Source organism: Rhyacophila brunnea, unplaced genomic scaffold (assembly GCF_057557595.1).
Source record: "Rhyacophila brunnea isolate RB1 unplaced genomic scaffold, BYU_Rbru_1.0 scaffold_4, whole genome shotgun sequence".
Taxonomy (NCBI): domain Eukaryota; kingdom Metazoa; phylum Arthropoda; class Insecta; order Trichoptera; family Rhyacophilidae; genus Rhyacophila; species Rhyacophila brunnea.
Genome location: NW_028233068.1, coordinates 50,252,025 through 50,279,654, shown reverse-complemented (window position 1 = coordinate 50,279,654; position 27,630 = coordinate 50,252,025). Strand labels below are relative to the sequence as shown.

Sequence of the window (27,630 nt, the reverse complement as noted above, 5' to 3'; positions counted from 1 at the left end):
ATTAAAAGTTTCAAGGTTTCTCAAACTAAGTTGACTTAATCCGGTCGCAAGATCCAATAAACCTTAACAAACATTTTATACGGAGGGTCGTAAATTCGGCAGTGTAAGTTTTTACGTTGTAAAAACGGAGGTATCGTGATTTGTCGCAGTACAGTTGGGTACACCAGTGATGCGAACGAGCTGGTATTTGAATCAATATTTTTTGGTACACAAAACTGTACCTATTTGAGGTATAAATTCATTTCATATTGAATTTTACCCATAAGTACGAAACACAGCTGCTCCATCCAATTGAAACAATCATGCTGTGATTATCAGTGGGTTGAAAGACAATTCGTCACCCCAGTTGTAACTTAACACCCCGTTTACACATGCATTGATTTATTGCTGACAGTACGTATTATCGCGGCCATAACAAGAAAATGCACTGTAAACACGTATTATCGTGCAAGTTGCAAGATTGCGTGCATGTATCAAAACAGTTCAGCAGCTTCTGAATTTTCATGAGGCATTTGGAACTTGTGAGATATCTACGCATGCTCAGTAGAACAACTGTGGTGAACCTATCGGGAAAGAAACGAACTACACCACGCAGAGCATTTTTGACGTTTACCAAATTTCACAACCAGTCAAAATATAGCACCATAAAATAAGATTGGCGAGACAGTCAGCACTTTTACGTGTAATCAGTTATTATATTAATTTTTGAAAAATTGAATTTGCGGTGTGAGTAAATTCGGCAGGGTAGAATTTCGGGTAGAAAAACTTCAGCCAATATATAAATAATTACAAGATAAAAAGAACTTTTTATATACCACGTTTTTCAATTTTCTGTTGAATCATATAAACTTCACAATTCTATGTACTTATTAATAAATACTTTCTTTGTACTTGATAGAAATACTGAATACATATAGAATACTGAAATGTCATTTTGACATTTCGTATTGATTTCCATAGTAACGCACGTATATATTAATAATTTAGTTGCTAGGACCCGCTTAGCAACCAATAATAGTGATTTACTTTTTATGAATTTTTTTCCGAAATAACTTTTCATACAAAACAGAATTAACTGAATATGAATTCAATTCTGCTTAAAGATGGCTAAAAGTATTAAAAGAATGCATTGTCGCCGTGTTCTGATATATTCTAAAAGTTTCAAATGTCTAGCTAGTCTGAAAGTTAGTTAAAAATCTTGGACAAACAAGAAAAAATTTGTACTGGACCATCAAGAATACGAGCTAATAAAACCGTGGTAATAAAATATAGCAATGTTTACGTTGTAATTAAAAAAAATCCAATACGACAAGTTAGAAACAGGTTGACAAACTAGAGACGCTAGGTGTTTACTGATGTTGAAACCCTATATTCCATAAATGACTAATAAGCAGACAATACAATAGCGAGGTTAGGTTAAGTTATATTTTTACAAAAGAACGGACATAGGTAAGTTTGGTAAGTACTTAGCTTAATGCAACCGTAATAATTATATAGGCTTCTGGTCATCACATCTTTTTACGCTTGATCTGATGACTGAATTGCATGTTGGTGGGCAGTTTTCAAAAACTATATGGGGGATCGGAAGGATTATCATATAATTACCCGGTTTGAATAACCGGATACGCACCCAGATAAGCTTCGGTGGGTCTATTCTATATTTATCGAACACTAAATTGATAAATAGTATCAAACTTAGGGTAGGTTTTATCAAAATATTAGCACTTATTGTAACAATTACACGAAGCTGGTTTTTATTGTTGCAATAAGTGCGATATTTTAACAGCAGCAAGATAGGTGCTGTTAAAATATAGCACCTATTGCAACAATAAAAACCAACTTCGTGTAATTGTTACAATAAGTGCTAATATTTTGATACAAACCTACCCTAAGTTTGATAATATTTATCACTTCATCACTTTAGCGGTCGATAAGCATAGAATAGACCCACAAGGGTAGTTTGAAATAATTGATTACCTAACCATTTCAGTAGATGGCGTAATTTTAAAGTTTTTATCTGTTTGTGCCGTGTGCCTGGCACTGCAATTGCAGCGCGTCGAAGCATGTCTTACTTGATTTCAAATGAATTCGGTCAGAATTTCCAGCCGAAGTATATATTTAAGGAGTTTGCGGACAATTCTAGATTAAAAATGAAAGGAGGCGGCATTCCAAGTCTGCTTAAAGGCGCATAATTATTGTGTGTAGAAAGTCATTTATTTTTATAACCTATTTCACATCATTAGAACTCTATTGTAGTATATATCTATGATAGTGATGTTTTCAAACAAGGATTTTTTTTCCAGTAAGAGAATGTAAACATAATAATATGTGTATACAGCTAGGATGTCGTTCCTAAAGCCCATGCCTTAATTCGTTCCAGTCTTTAAGACGTCCTTTTGCCAAAATTTGAAAGTTGGCGCCTTTTGCGTCTGAGTCCTTTCCTATTTGAGCTAATCATATTATGTACTTCAAGTTTCTTTACTATTATAATAATAATAAGTATGTATAACATGAAAATGCCATATAATATTTATTAGTCACGTGTGTTTGTTGGAGCTGTATTGTAGAAGTATAATAAAACGTACATAATATATGAAAGGAATATACCAAGAATGTTAAAATTTAATGAAAATATTTTCCATTACTGGAAATGCGCTAAAGTTTTCCAACCACGTACAAAATAATCTCCTTACGAAAGTCACGCTAGCGGGGAGATAGATGTTGGTACCTTATGGCTCGTATATTATTTTCTTCGTCCAAGGACACAATTTTAAAAGCTTTTTGTTTTAATTTATGAATAAATCAAGTTAAAAAAATATAGGTAATAATTCAAAAGTGGCAGGGAACGATGATACATAAATAACGATGACAATTTTTATAAGTTACGTGACGTCAAATCGCTTTTTGCCATTATTTTATGCTGTTGGGGAAAATAGTTTTTTTTGTGGTTTGAGATTATTTATATATTTGTGTGTTCAGTAAATTTTACTGAGCTAATATTATTATTATTATTTGTTTTTATGCGAACACGCATAAAGTATGTTTTTTTAAAAGCCCAATAGAACTTGAAATTGTAAAAAAATAACACAAAAATTTACTTTTAATTAAAAGGTTTTTTGTTATTCGAATCATGCTATTAACATTTGAAAATGATTTCGGACATATTTTGGCCTCCGCGGCTGTTCTTGACAAAGCGCATTCTGAAAATCCGATTTCGGGAGTATTGCTGGCCGTATATTGTCACGATGTTGCCTTCCATGAAGATATATTTTATAAAATAATTTATTTTGCCAACAAGAGATGCCGTATGTGTAGGAATGTATTACACAGATAAAACTACAAAACAATCTACAAAGGTTTTTAAAAATATACCACAGCGCGCCATCTATCTTGACGTAAATAAAGGTCGGATTATGTTTCAAATAATTCTTAATTTTTTTTCCATATGGACTTAACGTCACGTAGCCCCGCCCATTCTATCGAATTGTATGAACTAAGGTAAGCTCCGATCGCAGAGCCTAAAACTAAATAATTAATAATTAGATAATTTAAAAAAAATAAGTTCTATGATGTTTAATCGAATATTAATAAATATGGAGTGTTTACAAAAAACTTAAAAAACTTTTATCTAATGATTTTTGATGTGTATAAATGTTTTGAAAAAATAGGTACTTAATTGAAACTGATCACTTAATTTTATGTCGTCAGTGGGTTTTTGAAGTTTCATTAAATTAGTGTGTCGTTGTCATTAGTGTGTACCTATTCATTAGTAGTAATATCGTATTATCTTCTTATTTCTCGTAAGTATACCTGACAAGTGTGTTCTTTTTATCAGATCTCCACAGCCTATCTCTTTCCAAAAGTCACCCTTCTCCACTGGGTCACATACTCATAGACCATAGAGGGGTGTCTAAAATAAAAAAAAAACAATGAAATTGTGATAATTAAAATGGATACCTATACATGTTATATTGTAGATATTCGTGAGTGGTACATGCTATATACACTGTCAGCTTGTTCGTGTCTAATAAGAGAGGGGAGATGGGGGCTTGTTGTGTCATTCATTACCAAGACCTTGCTTAGCTTGTATTACAACCAATTTATTTATCCGAGGCGTATGATTAAAAGCTAGCCTTGCTGACTCAGGTATTTATGGCATTAATTGTCCGTAAAATGTCAAGTAAAATACACGGTAAAGCAGACTTTGATAGCGTGAAAAACAAGTAGCCGTTTTATCGAAAAATATCTGAGACAGTTTACGATACAAATATTTTTTAAAACTGTCTTCTATAATCTTTTCAAGAGATTCAGGTTTTTTAGGTCATACTAATTTATGATAAGTTATGAAACATTACTATCCTTACGATTTTCCCATCTCTTCTCTACAGCATTGTAACTTGGAAATTTTATCACCAGTCTCTTGTTCACGTTAGATAACTCTTTTTGACTCCCACACCATAGCATTGATAACAATAACAATAATTATAATTTAATAAACTATTTTTTTTATTCAACGAATAAGAAACAAGCTTTGAGAATATAACATTCTATATAGTTATAAAAACTTAATAATGGAGTAATTCGCGACGAGGGTTAGTAATTAAGGAATTAATTGATACATACCTTAATTCAATATACTAAAATCGATAGCTAACATTATAACGCATTTAGTTAAAATTGTCGTAAGTTGCCCGTAGCTTAATTGGAAAAGTATACTGGCGCGAATCCAGCAGATAGGTTCAAGTCACGTCGGGTGTCGTATTTTTTTCTACTAAATGATTTTTTCTACTGTGTATATGCATGAGATATTTTCAAATTATATAAGTATATTCAATAATTATAATACAAGGTAATTATTCAAATTTTCTCAGCATTGACCAGAATCCGATTTATGCAGGACCGAGTCTTATCCGGTAAATAGCATGCTAATTATATCGAATGGCCACCTTAATCGTTACGCGCTTTAGCGTTAGCGTCCAATGTATTAATAGTAAGTGCAAGTAAAATTTGGAGAAATCCTGACGCTGGCTAGGAATCAAGGTATGTACCTATTATTGGTATCTTGATTCAGTTGCTATTAACAAAATTTGAAAAGTGCTTCAGTTGCAAGACTATTAATTAATTTCATCTTAATTAGGTAGAGTGCACGTGACTCAATTGTTAAGGCACATTGACGGGAATCCGATAGATGCAGGTTCCTTCCTGTCCGGGACCATATTTTTTCAAGATTTTCTTAATATATATGTCACTGAGTTGTTTCCGAATTACGTATTTTCAATAAAAATGTTAAATTGAAGACGTTCATAACATGACACGGTAAAAATCATAAAAAATACAACGAATGTGCCACGTAGACCCTATTTATTAAGAATTTATTAAAATAATTCCTACTTGCTCTATGTTTCGTAAGTCATATTTAATATAATTACTATGTGAGAAAAATGCGTGTCGTAAAATATATTTTGAACGTACTTAGTGAATTTCAAGTGATAGATTAATTTCATAAATGTGTTCTATAATATATTACATTCACTGGAAGAGTTTTCGTGATTTTCATGCTTAGACACGTCGTTTGTAAGAAATATAATAATTAAGTTATATAATCTAGTGTCAAGTTAGCAACTTCGACATCTCCCACTCTCGAAATTTTATGCTCAGTGATAATAATAATATTATAAAGTTTTCATATTAAGCATCGCACATTACGTGACTGTGAAGAAAGGGAAGGTCTTTGAGTAACTATGTTAAGTAGGGTTGCCATACGTCTTTCTTTGAGTAGGTAGGTACTCAAATTTTTGTCCGAGTTTTTTTCTTTTCGTCTATTTAAAAAAAGAATACTTGTTGATTAATTCTGTTGTTGAGGTTGTGCGGGTGATTTTATAGATTGCGTGCGCAGCAGTTCATCAGATTCTGCGGCAAAATTGGGAGATTTACGGTTATCGTAGATATGAATCTTGACTTTAAATTTGAACATAAAACGAGGAACTAATCGTCCCAAAACTAAACCAAACGTCCCAAAAATCGTGTATTTTTTGTGTTTATTTCGAAATAAAATATTGTTCTGGATACACCGTGCCTAAATGAAAGTCAATATGAACAGGCGGATAAATAATATCAAATTTTAGATAACTTAGGTCTTTGCTAATGATCAGGTTAATATGGTAACCATATGCTAATGCCGAAGATACTAGTATAAGTAATATATTTATAAGTATAATATATAATTAATACTGTTTTGAATTAGGTATTTTCTACTACAGTGGAAGTATTTTTGCCCTGGTAAGTAAAAAGACAGTATTTTTGGTTTCGGTGAAATGAGAACCCAAGTTTTAAACTACAGTTTACCCTATATGTGTCGCTAGATTTCAAAATCAGCCAAGTCCATAATAGATGAATAGGAGAAAAACAGCTTTTTGTTTTCTCAAATACACAGTCACAAGGGTGAAAGTTTATATTATTTCGAGTATAGAATATTTAAAATTAATAAATCCCACATTTTGATAATGCAGAAATGTTAGAAAGCAGTAGTTCTTCAGCAATTCACAAAAAAAATTAAAAATACCTAAAGATGGACTTGGCTGATTTTGAAATGTAGCGACACATATTAAGTAAAATTATTGGATTGTCTTGACAGGATCTCTAATTATAAATTGTCATAAATTTAAAAGTTTAAGCTTAAAACTTGGGTTCTCATTTCACTAAAACCAAAAATACTGTCTTTTTTCTTAGCAGGTTAAAGTAAGTATCAGGGAACACAAAAATAAGGGACATGGGTTGCGTTTTGGCGAGGCTGTAACATGATTTATCTCTCAAGTCTGCAGTATAAGCGATACATTTTAACACGTGCCAAAGATTATCTTATCTATATACCTGTATCGTACGATGCGTGAAAAATGAAACATGAATTCCATATTGGTAATATTTGTGGACACCCTGCGCGCTTCGTGTTTCTTGCGTTTTATAAACTGAGCGTGTGTGCGTGAAAGTAATGAATCGAATTCGGTTACAAAGCCTTGGTCCATGGCGATGCGTTATTTTTTCTGTTTTATTAATTGGCGCTTGAAATAGACATTTTTTAAGAATCGGAGTTTTCCAAAATTATATTCGCATACAGTTTATGAAAAGTTAGTATATACAAATGGTGTTACAGATTTTTTGTTGAACATCTACCTAGCTAAGACGGTCAAATGCAATAACATGTCTGCACGTTGATGATATGTAGATCAGATGTAGTTTACGGCGTGACACAAAAAATATTTTTTTTACCAAGAATCCGATAAGATTTGTATTATTTTTTTTAAAAATATATAAAAATTAGTAAATTTAGTAGTAATTTTTAATCATTCACGAACCGGAACGCAATATTATTTTTACCACGAGACGGAGCTGCATTCCGGTGCGCTTCAGTCCATTTCAAGCCCTGTTATTTATTGACACTATGTGATTCAAATAAATAGATTACACGTAATATTACGTAGGTGCGTAGTGGCAGTAGCGTTACCAACTTAGCGTTTTTTTGCCAGATCTAGCATTTTTGAATAGGCATATTTGCAAAATTCGTATCCGGAGTATGGCGTTAATAGTTTATGTATACGTTCCTAGCTTTGGCCCTTACTGTTAAAAATACTGGTATTTTATGAATGTAATAAACATTTATCAACTGATAAAAAGTTATTTAGTATGATGTTCTCAGGTAATATGGGGTGAAATGGGGTTGTTAATATCCTTGCCGAGACCTTGTTTATTTTTATTTCGCTTTTCAAGTACGGCACCGCGCAATAACATTTTATCCAAGAATTGTGATTAAAACCTCGCTTAGGCATTTCCACTTCAGATATTCCGATATATAACGCGAAATTCCGTGCGAAAGAGAGATAACAGCTGTAATTTATACAAAATATATTATATTATTGTAGTAATTCTAAAAGTTTCACGTTGTGCCGATAACAATACAAATAACTCTTCAAGGATTTATATTATTATGTAATATAACTTTAATTTGATACGTGTATAACCAGAGTATATATATATATGTCATTATATCATTATTTATAAAAAAAATCACGTTATCACGGCACGATATTAAAAAAATAACTGGGTACATAGCAATTATGTGTATCAAACGGTTTTCGTAAAAGAGTGCTATTATATTATATTTATAAAACCTACATTCTGAATAACATACAGTATTGCAACAGCCAGCGAAACAGGCAATAAGGGCGTCCCGCAAGGCGACACGATCTCACCCAAATTATTCAACTCTACTCTGGAACATCTGTTAGGGTGACTTGACTGGGATAACAGTGACTCATTCACCTGCACTTTGTAGGCGACATTGTTATCTTTGCGTACAACAGGATGATTTATGTATTGAGGCGGTTGATTGTTACAATAAGTCTAAACTGTCAAAAAGTGCTATGTTTTAACAGTCCCTCTCTTCCTCTCTTGGCTGCTTTAAGATTTAGAGCATGGGTGGCCAACCTTTTCAGCAGCCGGGCCAGATTCTAAAAATGAGATTTATTACCGGGGCGCACAACTGATTTTTTTATTATACGACACAAAAAAGAAATATATATTAATAAAATAAAACATAAATGAGAATCAAACATATTTATTAGATTAGACCTTTTTTAAATAATAAAAATGAACAAAATAATATAAAAATAATAAATTAAGATTACAAATAAGTACCCAGTTATGAGTAGGTAGTTATAATGATATTATTTATTATTATACAGACAAGGAAATCATCTCGGATTCAAAGTGGCAACCGCTCGAAGGAAGATTAGATCTATTTTCTAAGGAAATATGTATGAGCACGTTTTCTTCTAAGCGCGAGTAGAAATACTAAAATATCATTTCAATTTTTATGTTACAGTCCAACAAACTTATCTAAAGAACTTATATAAAGAAGTGTTCTCACTCGGGATTTGATATATTATGCTTCATCCGACAAAGCTGTTCACACGTGTAAGTGTTTCCAAATAGCGAAGTCATCATTAGAGCATGTTTGTAAAAATAATGCAGGATATTTCTCCTTGTCCAAATATGTTTTGTAAAACTCTTCTAAACCAACCTGATGGAATTTCTCCTTTAACTGTTCATCGCAACATATATCACAATGTTCAATTGTAAATTTCCCGGTAATAAATTAACGTCTACGGAGAATGGCGTTGCAAATGCAGCTAAAAGCACACGTTGCTTTTTAAAATCTTGAGCCAATATCGAACCTCAATTTGCGAAATTAGCACATCTAGCGGTAGCATTTGATTTATTATTATTTTTATTTTCTCACTGCTCCACGGGCCACAAGTTGACACCCAGTGGGCCGCGGGTTGGCCACCCATGATTTAGAGCTAGATATACAGTTTTGACAGTTTAGACGGCTAAATTATTGTAAAAATTATAATATTTCAATACATACATATGACAAACTAGTCAAGAAATAAAAACTTTACATAATTTGCCTTGCGTCGCGACGATTTATAGATTTTAAAATATATATCGTTGACGCGAGAATTCTCTTCCAGTTAAGCGTGTTACAAGTGCAGGCCATCTGCTTAACATCACAAAGAGTTTGTTATATTGGGTACTTACGGCATTGCTGACATTGATGTCAATATCCTGGTTGAGCAGAGCCAGGATTTTGTCCAGCTGGCCAGCTCGGGCAGCCCGCAAAAATGCAGTGCTGGCATCCGTCTGAAAGAGAAAATATATAATAATTAGTATTTAGCGAAATTCAAAGCTCATTGGTATTTAGGTAGGTACATAATATATAATAAATGGAACAACGCTCGAAATGGAAAATTTTACGAACCGGAACGCTTAAGAATTTTACGAAAATATTAACATAGTTATTTAATTTTATATGTATTTTAAAAAATAAGTGTTAGATTTTTTTGTTATATGGCTTATCTAACTCGGACGGTCAAATATTTTTTTCAACGAGATGGAGCGATAGTTTTCGGGATTTTATGAACCGGAACGGCGCTCCGGTCCATTTCGAGCCCTGAAATGGAACCTTTTTGATCTTTAGATACTCTCATATTATCGTCAGAATCTTAACCCTTGATGTAAGGTGCAACCAAATCAACATCTTAAATTATCTAGTCTTGAATAGAATTTTTCCTCAATCGACTCTCCTACTTTCTTCTATTGAATGACAAGTTACAATACTCGGGTCTCATCAGTGATCATGATAATATACCTAGTAAAATTATTTGCATCAGCTATGATGAAATACCCTGTACCTAACTGTACCTCAAAAAATTAAAAAACTTTATATTATAAGTATGGCAGGTTTATGGTGAAGATTTAAAAAAAATACTCCCTGTTAGTAATAGTCTATAATAATTATTGGTACATTTATGTTTTAATATGAATACATTGTTGTTCGCTAATATAAATAATATACTATTATATTAAGCACGTCCCCCACAAAAGGGGGGGGCTGGCAGGAGTCTAGCCCGGCGTGGCGAGTCAACCAGATAAGATATAAACACACATCATAAATTCTCTCTAATAGTAAAAAAAGTCACTTGCGGCGCTATTATTCATCAATATTGTTGTTATTTAAAATTATGTGGTTGTACGATATAATTTTTAATTCTGTATCGATACTCGACAACTCCATAATTCATATGGGTGTATTAAAATACACAAAAAAACACTAAATAAGTAAATATACATATTAATTTAATCGCGTACACTATTTGATATACCTACCCTAGAGCGTCACACTGCCTTTATCTTTAGCGATAGATAGGGAGGCCCGCCAAAGATCCTAGCCTGGGGGCCCTCTTCATAATGTTGGGCTATGATATTAAGTATATATTGGTACAGAATAAAATCAAGACAAAAATGATAGTAGGTTATTTATTATAAATTACTGTTATTTTATTAAAATATTCGCAAGCAAAAAATATCTGATGTCTACGAAAAGTTTTTTTCTAAATCTCATTTTAGTCGTTCCGTTACTCAGCCCCAAATGGGAGAGAAAGAAGATAGTGAAATTGATATCTATTAATAAATCTGTGGGCGTATATGTTTTTATACGTGTCTATACGATTGGGATAAAATGTCCATTCTATTCCAGGCCACAGATTCTATAACAGGATAGCAAATTGTCGTATCGTATCGCATGTCTATAGGGTCCGCCATGATGTGGGTCGATAGGGGAAACGACGCAGCACGGCTGTGAACTGTGAAAGAGTGATTGCTAACCATTTTGACTAGATCTATCGTACATATTTGTAAAAGTATTGAAACGTTTGTTGTCAGCAATATAATTGTTTTGTAAAAAGTAAGCCGTGGATTATACACTAAAATTAGTTTTTCCTATATTGTTTTCACATATTCTACCATTGATTTATTATATAGGATATGCATTTAGCTAAATTCACATTATATTTAATTCATAGACAATTTATATCACTTCAAAATGTTTTCGGGGCCATTCATTAATCGGCGTAGTATTATTAGATGATATTATGCAGCCATTGTTGTATAGAATAATTAGGTAGTATGGGGTGGTTATCAACCAATGAGATTTTATATCGCGTTTGCCCAAACTCAATGTGGGCAATGCACGATTTTTATTTGTAGGAACGTATCCACGAGCGAAGCGATAACATCAAACCTCATTAGATTCAACAATAAATTAAATATATGCCTAGTGAAGCTTAATTAAATGTATTTATATATAAAAATTGCATATCTTAAGATACCTAGTAAAATAATGAAAAAATCGTCGACAAATAAATATTAAATAAATTCAGATTTCAAGTGCCTAATGCGATAGAAGAATATATAAGTAAACTAACACACTGTGTTCTGCGTGGAAAATCTACATTCATGTTTTTACAACAATGTAGTTCTTCTGATAACACGTCTGCTAGGTATCCGAGTATTGTATTATAATATAATCCATATTGTATGTAGAATGCAGACAAAAAATGAGTTCTAAATATAGTAATAACGATACGCGTGAATATTGTCCAACTAGCTGTTGGGCACATCGGGCCGTCCGACCTGGTCGCCACAAAGGCCTTTCAAAAAATTACGGCATCTTACTGCGAGCGTGAACATTGCTTCATATATTTTTTGCTGTCCGGATGGTAAGCTGCGGCACTTTGCATTAGAGTAAAATCAGTAAACTCTGTCAAAGCTTACTTGAGAACGTAGCGACCTCAGTCTCGGGTAACTGCTCCTGGGACATTACCAGGCGTAAACAACTGTACAGATACTTCACATCAAACGTAGTGCCTCGTGGCAAGCTCGATTAAGACCGAGTGTGTTGCGGGGCGGGTTTGGTTTGGAGGGCGTGTTTGTGTTATACAATTAGAATTCCTTGGTCTATGCAAAATTCTCAGTAGATGAACCTTATCGTACCTAACCATTATCGTATATATATTGATATATTAATTAATTGACAAACATACAGATGTATAAAATGTTGCCTATAGCTGACGTAGACTGCAGACGCCTGTTAGCACAGGTATGTAAGTACCTCTTGCGCAACGATTTGGCGTCGCGACGTCTGACAGTACTCAAGTGTCTACATATTATGTACATTTTATAGAATCTATATTCAGATTTTTTTGTAATAACCATTGTATATTGAGCTAACTATGCACTAAGGATATGTGATTAAAATAGATTCTGGAATAAATTACCTTTTTGTGTTGATTTTTGAATTGATTTTTTTATGCTTATAGGTAATGATTTTATCTACTTTTCAAGCACTAGAATATAATTGAGACGTTTAACTTTACTATGTTCCTTTATTTGTTTGAAGTTGTTTGTATAAATTTGTTAATTTTTTTAAAATCCCAAATGTGTATATCATTGGTGTTTTGTAAAAAGGGCGAATCAATCATTTTGTCGAAATTGATATTTAAATGGGAAACAATATGTACCTCACTAGATTTGTTGTGTAAAAACGGCGTATTTGTATCTCCGTAATGTGTATTTGTATATCGTAAGGGCGAATATCCAGATTAGTGTTACGGATAAAAAGCGAATGTGAAATTAGGCCTTCTAAAATATTATATTACAAAGCCTATTATAAACAGACAGTATTCTTTCTAAGCTTTATTATAAACTTGTTAGACATTTATAATCATCCACAGGTAATTAATAAATAAATGTCAAATGTTAAAAATCCTCCTCCTGTAAAATAGCATTTTGGTTAATTCGTCATATTTACAAAACACCGACGAATAATGTAGATACAATTATTTTGGTATATGTAAATTGATCATTGATCTGATCAACTATAATCTTGCAGTGTTCCTAGGTATAATAAACAATCCTAAATGTCAGTGCGGAAGCGACCATGAAGATATAAATCACATTATTTCGTAATGTCCGCTTCATGACGGTCAAAGACGAAGGCTCCTTTAAAATTTAAGAAGTCAGAATTATCAAGTGCCTACCACTTAATCTTGAGATGTTTATAGCTCATCCAAATATCAAAGCGTTTTTGTGTATCCAAATAATTCTGGGAGAATGTAACTTGTAGGTATAAATTATAATAGCGCACGGTTGAAGCTAAAATGTAATATTACGTACCTACCCATTATGAATAATATCATGATCTGTTGTTTGTTTTTATAACGATTTATCTTATATATATGTAATAACAGTGTATAATGTACATATTATATATAAGCCTCACCACAGACTTCGTAAATAAATAATAATAATACAGTTGAACTTGGTTATAACGAGGAAGATGGGACCGACTGAATTTGCTCGTTATATAACATTTTTTGCGCCACGTTCTATTTAAGCATAGAACATAAAAAATCTGAAAACCATCGTAAAAATCCCCGAAACAAGCATGGCATGCATAAACTACAAAAGAAGATTTTTATTGTAATGAAGTGCTGAGCCGCCGGCGCTGGTAGGTACCTAGGTACTGACTTCACAAAGCTTGGATTTTTTACATGCAATTTCAACCATATGCGTGGATACTTTTTCAATATTATCAGCGAAAACACCAATTAGCTACCTAGACACTTAACTAGTGTCATGAATCTAATCAGATCCCGGCGGCATCGGTCTAGCTAACTGCCCGGTCGGATTGTATTGCTAAGGGTCGAAAATGTTGTTTTTAAATGATCGACACAATAAAAGTTTTGCTCGGTATACCCGAGAAGTAGCTCGTTATGAAAGTGAATAAATATATTGAGAAAATTAGTAATTGATATATTACTTTTTATTGTTGTAGAATCGATTTTAAATTACCTCGATCGAACATGTCTACTGTAGGTAGTAGGTACAGACCAGATAATATAATTTTTATATTAATTTATTTTATTTTTATTTTATATATAAGTGGTAGTTATATAACACGGTGTTATATAGAATCCTGCGGTGAAATTTAACATTTCTCTGAATGAGTCACCAGAATAATAGATGTACCTATCCATTATTTTCATACACTTTATATGAATACTTTTTTTAGTGAAATATATACAGATTTAGAATCCAATTATATAATATAATAATTAATTAGATCGTTTGATACTAGCAGAATGTAACGTTCCTGATATATAAATGTTATACACTGATGTAATAAAATTGTCTTAATAAAACCTTATTTTTTTTGTCTGTGACGAAAAGAAAGTTTATAAAATTTTCTTTTGCTAACGTTAAATAAATAATTCTTTCTGAGAAGGTGAGTGGGTGGATAAAGGTAAGCGAAGTACCTAAGCAATACACTTCAAAGGCGTCGCGCTGGAGACGCATTGCGGTTTCAACCAACATCACTGCTCAATCAAAGCGAAATATATATATGTTTTATAATACAACATATATATGTATATCTATACAAACCCGAAGATCTAAACGTAAATTAAATTTCCCCAAAAAGAATCGCTATTCGTATAAAAAATACGTTGTGCTTGCGGCAGTTACAGGAATAAAATCCTCTAAATTGGTTCCCAAACTTTTTCGTGTGACAGGTTCACCCTTAGTCACTTCCAAAATACATTATATCTAGCAGTACACTTTCATATAAATTACTCGCGGCACAACGGTTGGGAAGTTCTGTAGACTAAACATTCACGTATAAAGTATAAATGCGAAAAGAAAAAAAAGGCTCTAAACCTGCGATTTTTATTCGTTAAGCTTATGCGATTGTTGTATTTTTGTAAACACACACACATATATATATATATGTATATCTATTGTACATGGATATATTCTACAATACAGCACATTTTTTACTGTCTTTTATTTTGTACGCACCGGCAAATACGCGTCGAGTTTTCTTTTGTAGAAATATTGCTTTCCAGTCTTGCTTATTAGTTTATTCACACGAAAATTTCTGCGAGCGTTCCTTAATGAAATTTCACGTCTCTGTGAGTATTTTCCGGAAATCTTGTTATAAAAGAAAATCAGTATGATATTAAGAGAAAATAATAGGTATCTATATTTACTTGTACGTGTTATTTATAATATCTTGAATATACACGAAATGTTATTGTGTCTATTCTAAGGTTTTCCCAATGATAACATTAAAAAAATCGACAACAGTTTGAATAATCATTTTTAATATCATACCGTAAAAAATATAACGGGATATTTTTTTCCCTAAAAACATTTTTATTATAGAAAATCGTGTCATTCTCCGTGCCCTCAAACTTGTGCGTATGCTGTTCGCCGTATCACACTTCACCGTGAAATGTTTTATCGGAAATATATGGCCGTATATTAAAGACCCTCCAACCTCTTTGGGTCGTATAACGTTGACATACAATTCATGTCTAAATAAAACACGGTTATAGTCGGTTTACACATTACAGGAAGCCAGCAGCAAACAAATTTTTAAAATAGCCGATATACTGGATTATTAAGTTAGATTAGGTTAGGTTTTCATTCATGAATAATTTATGAATTCAGTTCAGCTATGAAAATTGAATTGTTCATATCGAATCTAATAAAGTTGGAGACCATATAGTATACGGTCATGTCTTACCGATAAGAAAGCTCACGTCGAACTGTGCCACGGTGAAATGTTTTACGTACAATTTACATGTAACCGTCATTCTCACACAGGTCAGTGGCGTCCCGAAGCAAAGCGCCGCCATTAAGCAGACATAGAATGCCGTCCTCTTTCATTTTCAATTAAAAAATATCTGAAAAATTGTTACATAAAAATTACACCTACTTAGCTTTTTTATTATTTATCTTAGGCTATAATTTCCACGAAACCCACTCTAAAAAAATATGGTTTTTGGTATGTGGATGTCTGTGACAGGTTTGGGGGTACCCTTGTAAGTCTTTTTCTTGTGTGATTAGCATATCCTCACGTCGCAAGAAATATTAAAAAATATAAGTAGATATCATTTGTCAAAGACGTGTGTTGGAATCTGGCTTGGAATATGTATTTAATATTTTTCAAATGGTTAGTATCTGTGGCTTTTATTATATATATATATATATATATTCTATGAAAAATGCTTTATTACAAATCTTGCGAAAAATGATTCAGTCTTGATTAATACAAACTAACAACTTTCTAATTTTTAATGAGAGATCAATAAATTTTAATGCAGAGTTATCGCATAAAAAAGAAACTTTAATATTATAGTAGTTACTTTAAGTAATTACAATTGCATTGTATTTTTAGGGTGGTTACTAATTACTAAACTTTTACTAATTATAATCCCTAATTACAAATTATAAATTAAATGATAAACTTTACAACACTTTAAATTACAGTGTAATCATAGGTTGATCAGACGGATTTTCCAAAATATCAAAAATATGACCTACTCATAGTTGTAGAGAATTAATATATTATGTCAGGAAGTCTAGAAAGTATAACACATGTCATTTAATCTAAATCAAAACGTTAACTGACTGACAATATGATACTCGTATATCTCATAAAATCTTTCAAGGTTCACTGCTTATTTGGATTGGTCGTAAAATATATTATTACTGTCTTCCTACATTTTATATTATCACGTGATGAAAGCAATAAAAAAAAATCTTATTTGTGAAAAATATAAATCAAATCTCTGCAAATTAGGAAAGTGGATACCCACTACGCACGCGGACAGCTATTTTGGTTAATATTAACGAAGAGGCGGCACGTGCGACCAATTTATAAACATAATATAAATGTAATAATATGTTATATCATAATGTTTGTATATAAATTATACACAATAATTGCACGACAACAGAATGTACCCGCTGTCAGGCAATATTTCTACTAGGATGATCCCATGATATCAAGAGAAATCTTTTCAGAGTTACTGTCGTCGAAATACACGGCCTATATGATAATCGCATACTTCTGAAAAGGATAAGAATAACGAATAATAAGGAGTTATATTTCTTTGAATTATACCATATATCGTTATATATTTGAACTGGTCATTTTGAAAACCTGAAAATGACGATTGATTCATTTTTTTGGTGAACTTATTATCTGAAATACTAAATATTAATTATTAAAAATTATGTTTGTAAGTAATGAAATTATTAATTAACAATTATACCGGTATTTCACATGTTCATTTCGAAAACAACACAATTATAAGAAATTAAAACAGATTTTTAACTCATTCACTGCTGACTAGATAATGATTTTTTAATTACCACTTTTAAAATGCACGTTAATTACATCGATCGGTTGCCTGGTCATTACGCGCCAGGTGCGTCTTCAGCGTCCAAAGTATTAAATTAGATACAATTTCATATTTATTTTTGAATTTAAATGCTCCATAATATATTATTCTACAGCTTTCGAGGAGTTTTTTTTAATAACAAAAAAATACACATTTTTTTATCTCTCCTGAAACATTTGCTTTCTGTCAGTTATGGGGTTTTCGAAATGACCAGTTCATTTATAGAGTACCTAGCCATAACATATGCGTAAATATGTATCATTCGCAGTTATGCTAGATAAGTTTTTATGGGTTTGCGTTAATAGTTCTTAACTATTCAATCCATTTAAACACAGACGGATTAAAAATAGTTATGATTTTGAGCTAGTCGTTGGAGGCGTTGAAGGCAAGCGTTTTTTTACTACTACACTGTAGGCACAACCGTTCCCAGCATACCTGCTCCAGGCACTTGGCTCTCACGCAGATGTTCCGGGTTCGATTCCCGGAGGATAACATATATTTATTATGTGGTTTTCTCAAAGTCCGGGTGTTTATATGATCACGATATCATCATCAGGCGGCTCTCGTGGAGCAGTGCGTAAAGCGCTGGCTTTCCATCCGCGAGCTCCAGGTTCGATCCCGGTGAGATCAAAATATATTTACATAATAATATATGTAAATTCTTCACGCCTGGGAGTTTTGCCACTGTTATTGGGCTTCACGGCAAGAAACAAACAAAAAAAAATCATTTCACGTCTATTATTACACAACTGTCATTGGACCTTATGGCTAATGTTAAAAATTATATATATATGTACATTATACACCTAATAACATATATATTTTGTGTTAAAAAATATTTAATCATTATCTTTGGCCATATAATCTGGTGACATTTACTATAAGAGTCTTTCTAAAATGTTTTAATGCCCGTTTACAGACTTTTTACGAAAAATGGTTACTCAATTGTTTTGATTTTATCACAAATTCAAAAAATGACACGTGAAAATAAATATCCAGACATAAATTTAGAAGCCTCAATCCACAGCATAAGAAACGGAAATTCGATCATTTGTCCACGGCGGCAATTATAATACACAATATATTGTATTTACGTGTTTAATTGTCATTTATGTTATAATTTTCATGAAAATATTCTATCGCGAATAACTCCAAAACTTAAAATAGGCTTAACGCAGGCTTAGCACGAAGTTTCAGAAGATCAATGTCGATGATATAATAAATTGCCCTTGGGAATAAATAAATTCGTACACAGCCAGACGAACACAGAATAATATGAGGAGATACATTTTCATCTTTAAGTATGATATATGAAACGGTAGGATGGGTGTTAGGTTACGAAATATAATATATAAGCAATATTATTGCTTGCGAATGGGTATCGTATAAAATATTGTTTTTATTTAAGAAAATCCGAGTGATATTCGAGCTAACATCTTTAACTTTGAGGGAAATCATCATATCTATAGAGCAACTGATTTAACTTTTCTTATTGAAAATAATTCATTATAATTTATGGCACTACAACCCTTGGTGGGTCTTGGCCTCCTTTAAAAACTTCCTCCATTCTGGACGAACCAGCGCCGACACTCTATAATTGTTTTGACCGAGCATTTTTCCCGTGGCACAGTCCAGCCATTTCAATTTCGGTCCTCCAGGTCTTCTTTTGCCATCGGGGGTTGTGTACCATGAGCATGAGAATAATTACTAATTAATAACTACTAGTAAACAATAAACAAAAACAAATACGTTAAATTAATTAAAACGTTATTTTTTGTTTAACGCGTGCGTGCTACCTGTGCTCCTGTATGGCTGTGAGACATGGCATCTTACTTAAGCTTCAAGAGTCTCGGCTTTTGAGCTTTGAGAATTGATGTCTCCACCGAATCTTAAGGGTACATTGGTACGACCGCGTTACAAACATCCGATTTCGTGAGCAGACACAGGAGCCTTCGGTGATTGAGGTTACCAAAGAGACGCTTTACGTGACTGGGACACGTGTTCCGGATGCCGCCAAAGAGTGCGACACTTCGTACCCTTGTGGCACAGCTTCAAGGGTTCCGTCGCCGTGGCCGGCCCTCCCTCACCCTGCAGCGGTGTTACAGGAGTGACCTACGTGCTGCAGGTCTGACATGGCGGTAGGTGCAAGAGTTGGCGATGGACCGAGGAAAGTGACGCGAACATGTGCTTGCCCTATGCCCCAATATTGGTTCGTGACAGGATGGAAGAAGAAGTAAACAATAGTAGGTGTTGTTACCATCGTAATAATACATCGATAATACCGGTGAGTCGATATATTGTTGTAATATTAAGCGATGATCAAAGCAGACTTGGTTTGATTTTATTTGAAATTGGCGCGTTTTTAGCAACGTGCGATTTTTATCTGCGAAAGCGTTAATGTAAGCATTTCGATTTCAGACAGCTCGAGGGGAAAAGGGCTGCTGATCGTCACTCTTGCTACTACAAACAAGCATTCCAATCAAAATGTAGTTCAGCTTGTATTTATAAGTAAAAAAACAATCAATTCCATAACCGTGTTTGTTGTAAATGTGCTTTGTCGAATGTGTAATTAATTATTACCGAAATAAATGTGTTTATTTGAAAATGAAACGCTGGTTGACACTTAACTACCCCTCGATTCGAGATTATGTCTAGTTTCCGGCCATATAACGTAAAGCACCATAAACTAACATAATAACAGTGCCCAACGGTATCGAATTTCGTATATAAATGGATACTTGCTAACTTTATAATTTAAATCAGGGTACTGATTAACTACCTAACTTATAACTAATGAATAAATAACTAATAACATATCTAATGTAGGTACCTATGTTCAGTTTTAAATACAAAATAATTTTGTAAATGTGTAAATATTAATACCATCGACCGAAAGTACTTAATAGAATTTGAATTTTAATAAATTGTACTATTCCATTTGAGTAATGGAATAGTACAAAACTTAAATCAATTAGAATTTAAAAATGTAAATGTTCAACGCTGTAACTAGAAAGAAACCAGTCCTAAATGAAATATTTGTCTCACAAAAAGAACGTAAAGTTGCAGGTCAATTAAGCAAAACCATTATCGAGTCCATATTGAAATATGGGACGGAATGCTGGGCATTTTCAAAAAATATGAGAGGACATTCGGTATGCTTAAAATGAAGATATTGAGAAGGGTCTTTGGAGCTGCAGGTGACGAAGATGACATTGTACATTTGCGAAAGTGGGGTGACAACGTGGGGCTGATCACGTATCGAGGATGTAATACACCCATCTACACAATATAATCATCATCAATAGACCAAAAAGGAACATTGTAGATAGAGACACAGCGTCCTTGAAACTAATGACTTATTTACACGAGCTTAGTTTTCATCACTAGTATTCTCTACTAATATCCGCATGTATAAACCAACCGATTTAGTAATAAGCATTATTATTCGGCGTATTTACACAGTCATGTTGGTGTTAGTGCGAGTAGCGTGTACTAATGATTAGTACTGAAACGGTGTAAATAAGTCCTTAAATGGTGAAGGGAGCTTGCGGTAGACAGAGAGGGTAGTAGTTCTTAGATGTTATAGATTTTTATAGCTCCATAATATTACGATGAGAATCTTAGCTGCCTGCAGAAGAGGTTTATAACATTTTTTTTTACGAAAAATGGTTGTTAAATGTTTTATTTACCTACTAGGTAGATATTTAAGAGATTAAGCACCTTAATAGAACAACATGCATTTTTACAGACGCAGGATTAAACCCACATTTTCAGAAACGTGTGCCCTACCAATTAGGCCACCGTAGGTGCGTCGAGATATGATAAGAGCGAAACTATATATTATTATATTTACACAAATAAATTATCGTCTTGATATCCTAGAGTGACCAGGAGTAGTCAACCCGGTCCCTACCGCCCACTAGTGGGCGTTATAGCTTTCATGTTGGGCGGTAGGGGTTTTAAAAACATTTTCATTATGTTTTCGTAAAAATCCTTTCCCTACCTCATATCTTGTGGAATCAGTCTTTGGTGCTGTTTATCATATTATGACCATAGAAAGAAACCGCCTGAATATTTCCAAAAGAGGAGACCTTCGTTTGTTCCTCACAAAAATTGAGCCAGATATCCAGTATTTAGTTTCGCAGCATCAGCTTCAGGGATCTCATTAATAATTTAATTATTTAAAAGTAATTTCATTAGACTTCATGCTTTTATGTATGCAAAGTATAAATAAAAAGATAGATTTAACTACAGTAAGTAGTTTTATAAAGATTTATTCTGCCAAACTTAGCGAAAGTCTGACATAAAGTATTTGGTAAGTAATTATTAGTATATGCTTTAACTTGCTGTAACCCTGCTTCATAAATTTTATAAAGTAAAGCTACTTCCCTACTATATAAATCACCATTACTGTAGAACCGGTGGGCGGTTAGAAAATTTTACTACTAACACAGATACAAAAGTGGGCAGTGGGTATATAAAGGTTGACTATATCTGTCCTAGACTATCATATATTAAATACCATTTAGAAATTATTGCCACTAATTTAATATAGATAATCACATCTGAACTCGAGAGGTAAAATGGGTCATTCAAAAAAGTCACTTTTCCATTGAAAACAAGACATTAAATGAACTCATTTATAATTAATGCAGTTTAAATTAAAATTAAATCATCCCTCATAAAAAAGGCTGTTAATATAAACTAAACTTTATGAAGGTGTAAATGCTTCACTTAGAAGCGAATAATATATTAATTAACTTTTTAGCCTTCTACGCCGCGTAGACTTTACCTCGTAGAGGGTTTGCAGCTGTCGTCGTAGATGTATAAAGATAGCTATTTTTTGTGCGCTTACGAAATATTGAATTAGTTATAAATAATAGGCATATACTTTAGGTTTGAATCACCCCACTGAAGTTACATACAATTCTGTATATAACGAACGACATTTATATTGAATTTGCAAGAATGTGAAAAAATAAAGATCCATCTCGGGTTCTGAAAGTGACGTAAAATGATATGGAAGGGTATGTGCTTAGTATTGCGTGACGAAAAGGAAAAATATATAAATAGGTAGACACATGGAAAAGAACACATGATTTTTTTGCACAGATAAAATGGCAGCAGGCTGAAAATGGTACTTGTGCCATAGAGCATAATTCATCACATTGGGTTAAATCGATTAAAGGGTAATCATAGTATATTTTGACAGCCCGATGGCCTGATTGATCAAGCCATTGATCAAGCCCGTCTCTGAAGCCGTGGGTTACGAATTTGATTCTGCAGCTGAACACAGTACTTACCTATTTCAAAATTTGTTTGATTGGAACCATAGCTAACAACCATTTCTATTTAAAAAATATCTATTACTTAATACAATCTTTACTTTGTAGATTTCCATATTTTCTGCATAAGAGCGACCATAGTAATTAGTTTTATATTTTATTATTACAGCAGTCAATAACAATTTGTAAATAACAATGTAAGAAGTATTTTATCAGCAAAATTTATTCAATCATTCGGTGGCCTATGGTGGGTGTTTTAATGGCATAATGTTCTGGCAGCTTGGCCCAGTAGAATCTCCGACATGCTTAATTGCAGGATCCTGGTCACATCCTCTGGGAGTGTCCCTATAGACCGGTTCGGATTAGTCGAGTAATTTAGTCGAGTGGCGAGTAATTTAGTAACTAAACGTGTACGAACAAACAAATTTAGTCGAGTTATTCAGTAAAATCATACATAATTCGAAAACCCTGACGCAGGGGCGTAGGTTCCAATCCTGTGTCGTACTTTTTTCAAAAAGATTTTGTCTATTGGTTGTTTTTTCATAAATCTGTTCAAATTATGTTTGTTCCATTTATTACAATGGTTTTGAAACATCGTAAATAATCTCATTAATATCGTAGCATTAGCAAAAAAAATATTTCAAAAACATTACCATTGTTTATATTTTAGTTATGACGTTCTTTTACCTAAACATTATGATCAACATAATGTATTTTATAACGTTTTTGTTAGCTCGTATTCTTATTTGTCCGGTGGTTCTTTGTCCGGTACAAATCTTGAGATCGATTTTTAACTAACTTCCCGACTAGCTAGACATTTGAAACTTTTAGAATATATCATAACACGATGCCAATGCATTTTTAAATACTTTTAGCCATATTTAAGTAGAATTGAATTCATTTTCAGTTAATTCTGTTTTGTATGAAAAGTTATTTCGACACCATTATTGGTTGCTAGGGGTCTGGGGACCTAGCAACTAAATTATTAATATATACGTGCGTTACTATGGAAATCAATATGACATGCCAAAATGACATTTCAGTATTATTTCTGTCAAGTAAAAATTTTTTTGATCGTTTAAGCTAGTCAAGTCAAGTTTATATGATTCAACAGACAATTTAAAAACGTTGTATATAAAAATTTCTTTTTATCTTGTAATTATTTCGTATAAACTTTTTGATGTCATCATTTTTTACGACGTAGTGTGCGACCAAAAGTCTGCAGAATTTAATGTGTTAATTGTTTTTTAAAAGTGGCATCGTCAGCGGGTGTACTCAAAAGAATGGAAACGGAAAAATATATGCTATTATACTGAGGTGAATCAAGCTTATCTGAAATGAAATTCTATTATTATCTGTCCCACTTCTTACATAAACAGCTCCATTTTTCCTTGACTGTGAGTGGCATCATATTTTACTGTCAATCCGTTCCGGCAATAAGTAGGTAGATAAGTGCACCTTCTATTGTATGCTTATTAATATAATATTATGTAACGTCCAAAAATATCCCAGTATTTGAAAGTTCGCGTTGCCCAATTATGGGACGGCCGCACCCTGTTCTGTCGTGTCTGATAAGCCGTGTTCAGTGCCATTACCACCCTGGTTAACCGTGTCATGACAGCATTATGACCGGGTAACCCCAGGGTCATAATAACACCCGTTATAACTACCGTAAAGATGTAGCTGAGAAAATTGGAACATCGCTGAAGAAACCTTTCGCGTGGACAAATGGGCAAACGATTGACGTTCCATTTTTGGCAAAATTGAGTTTTTAATGCATTTCAATTTCTTTTATATAGACGTATCGAAATAATTAAAAAAAAAAAATCATTAGAAACAGAGATATTTTTCCAAAAATGTCCAAGAAACCACGGTAAAAAACAATCATTCGGTATTGGTTTGTCCAATGTGTGGACCAAACGGCGACGATGGTTGTTATGCGGATACCGGCCCCTCTACTACATGATTGGTCAACGCATCGCTTATTCTTTTCTAATATTAGCATTGTGTATAGATTTTTTTAAATCACGGTACAAAACGATCATTCCGTGCTGGTTTGTCTAATGTGTGGACATTTTACACACCAGCACCGAACAATATTTAAAAATAAAACCTATGCAAAAGACATTTTAAATATCGAAAATCCAAACACCGGCGGGGCTATATTTATATACCTCCATGTATATATTATTGTAGTGGCGAAGGGTGGAGATAGGCTGTTAATACCAAGGCCTGAACAAAAACGATGCATGAGTGCGAGTGAGAAAGTATTCGGCACCCTTACAATCTCTGCGACACGCGCTAGAGTAAGATAAAAGTTCTACTAGCTACAAGCCAGTTTCCAAAAGTATCGCCATCAAATCGGGGCGAAACGCTTCAAATAGCGTCGACATCTTGCGAGCTCGTGTTGCTAAAATTGATATTTTTTGTGTTAAACATAAAGTCAATGGTAAATATTTTTGGTTAATTAAGTAGAAAAGATGGTTCTGTGTGTTGTCTTAAAATGTGGTAGCCGTACTGATAAGCAAGAAGATGGTATTACGTTTCATAAGTAAGTTGATACATGTTCGTGATAATTTATTTGTATTTTATTATATATTTTAATATCAGTGACCTAGTGTTTCTTTAAAATAACTTAAATTATGGATATCTTTATCTAATGGTTGCATTTTGACCGCTTAAAAATACTATATAACGTAAAAAAATAGAAAATTATATTTTAATTCTGAGCGTCTAGTGCGAGCACTTTGGGCGAGCACTAGCGAAATGGTCTATGGTCTCGAACATTTGTAGACGAATGCGTTCGCTCGCTCACAAACCGAACGCAAGGCACGCGGCTTCATTTATTTTAGCAATGCAACGGGTGGCGTCTATATGTATCTATAGTCTAAGGTTAATACCCAACATAAATAGTGCACGCCAAACTTTATCAGTTATACGTATTTATTTTTATTGAACTACGACTAAAATTTACAGATGGTGTTGGTTAGTTTTTAAAAATCAATTAAACCCCGCCTAAGCCAAACCTTAATAGTTTTAGTATGCTATGGACGATCCGACCAAATAGTGCACATCTTTGCTTTCACACTTATTTGTTTTCATTTAATTAACATATTGTGTTGGTTAGTTTTATAAAATTCATTAAACCCTGCCAGAACCAAACCATAATAGATAATATATTATTCTATCTATAATATATCCGAAATTATGTTTGATTTAATGGCAACATTTTATAGATAAATGATCACTTTTTGGCTATTATCTATTATGGCTTGGTTTTCACAGGGTTTAATTGAATTTTAAAAACTAACCAACATCATCTGTAAATTGTAGTCTTAGTTCAATGACAACATATACGTATGACTGACAAAGTTAAGTGTGCACTATTTATGTCGGATCTTAACAGCCTACCTCTACCCTTCGCCACTGATATATTGTAACTCAATTAATTAAAATATTTTATGGATAACCGTTTTTTGTCTCTCTGTAGTAATATGACGACTAGGATTTAGAAGAACAACCGTATTCTGGATTATAATAATATAGTGAATGTTGGAGCATTGTGTTAGGCAGGTCATGGGTAGGTAGATACATAAGAACCGTCAATGTATTTATCACAAACATAAAAAAATCATCCCTTGCGGGGGTGACTCACAAAAAGGGTGTCAACATGGGGGAATTAACAATTTGTCAAAAATAAAAAAAAAACTCCCCAGCAGTGAAGGGTTAAGTAATATTTGAGGGTGGGAACATTTTAGTTATTTGGTCTGTGACAGGTACATACCTATCAGTCACGCTATTCCCACGTTTCCCGATGACGTCATAAAAACCAGGCTATATTGGTTCGAAAACTTTCATGGGGTAGTTGTATTATTATTTGTACAAAGTCAGTCGGATAATGGCTATCGACGTCGACAAGTAAATAATACATATTAACTTCACTACTACTGACAACACCTGTCAATATGACAGGTTTCAGGCAAGTATAAATCTAAAAGATTTCCTGAGATATTTAAAAGATGTCTTTCCGCATGAAGGCTGGAACTATGATATCAAAGATATTTCTAGTGTCCGAGACTAATATTATGGCATGATTATTATCGGGGTACTATAATCTAATGCGGGTCTTGGCCGTCTCCAGAAAACGTAGCCACTCCCCTCTGTATATCTTCACGGAAAGTTTGTAATTTCGATTCGAGAATTCTTCAATACAAATTTTTTTCTCGATAATTATTCGCGACTGATTTATTGATTTCTTGAGAATCTCGAAAATTCTGGTGAAATATCTTTCTTTACTTTTTTAACTCATTCGGTCCGAACTCTCCGCCTTTCGGCTTTTCTTACCATTTTTTTTCACAGGCGAATTAAAAATGTTCGGTTCCGGCTCAATCAAGTTGTTTTTAAACTTTTTTATGAGATTTTTTTAAATTCTGGTTCCGGTTGGCAGCTTTCTGTTTACGTTTCAACTTCCCTTTGTTATTTTGAAATTTTAGAAAATGAATTTCTCGTCGAAATTTATTTTTCCGACGATTTCTAGAGAATTCTCGATCACAACCTCTACCTTCACTATTCAGGGATCTGGTGTCTATTTCTACTGTATGTCAACATTGTCAAAAGAATGTTGAACATGTCACTGTGAGGCGGACGAAACCGGTCAAGTTATACAATACAAGTGAAATTAGTACGATAAAATTGCA

At 33.2% G+C, this 27,630-nt stretch overlaps 1 protein-coding gene across 1 annotated transcript in view; it reads right to left on the bottom strand.

Annotated features, from left to right (window-relative positions):
* LOC147067485 (uncharacterized) overlaps positions 1–27,630 on the bottom strand; it is a 125,987-nt gene that overhangs the window by 81,510 nt on the left and 16,847 nt on the right. Inside the window, exon 2 of the mRNA XM_085954286.1 lies at positions 9,598–9,699. Within this exon, the coding sequence (XP_085810412.1) occupies positions 9,598–9,699 (102 nt within the window). The remainder of the gene's footprint in view (positions 1–9,597; positions 9,700–27,630) is intronic.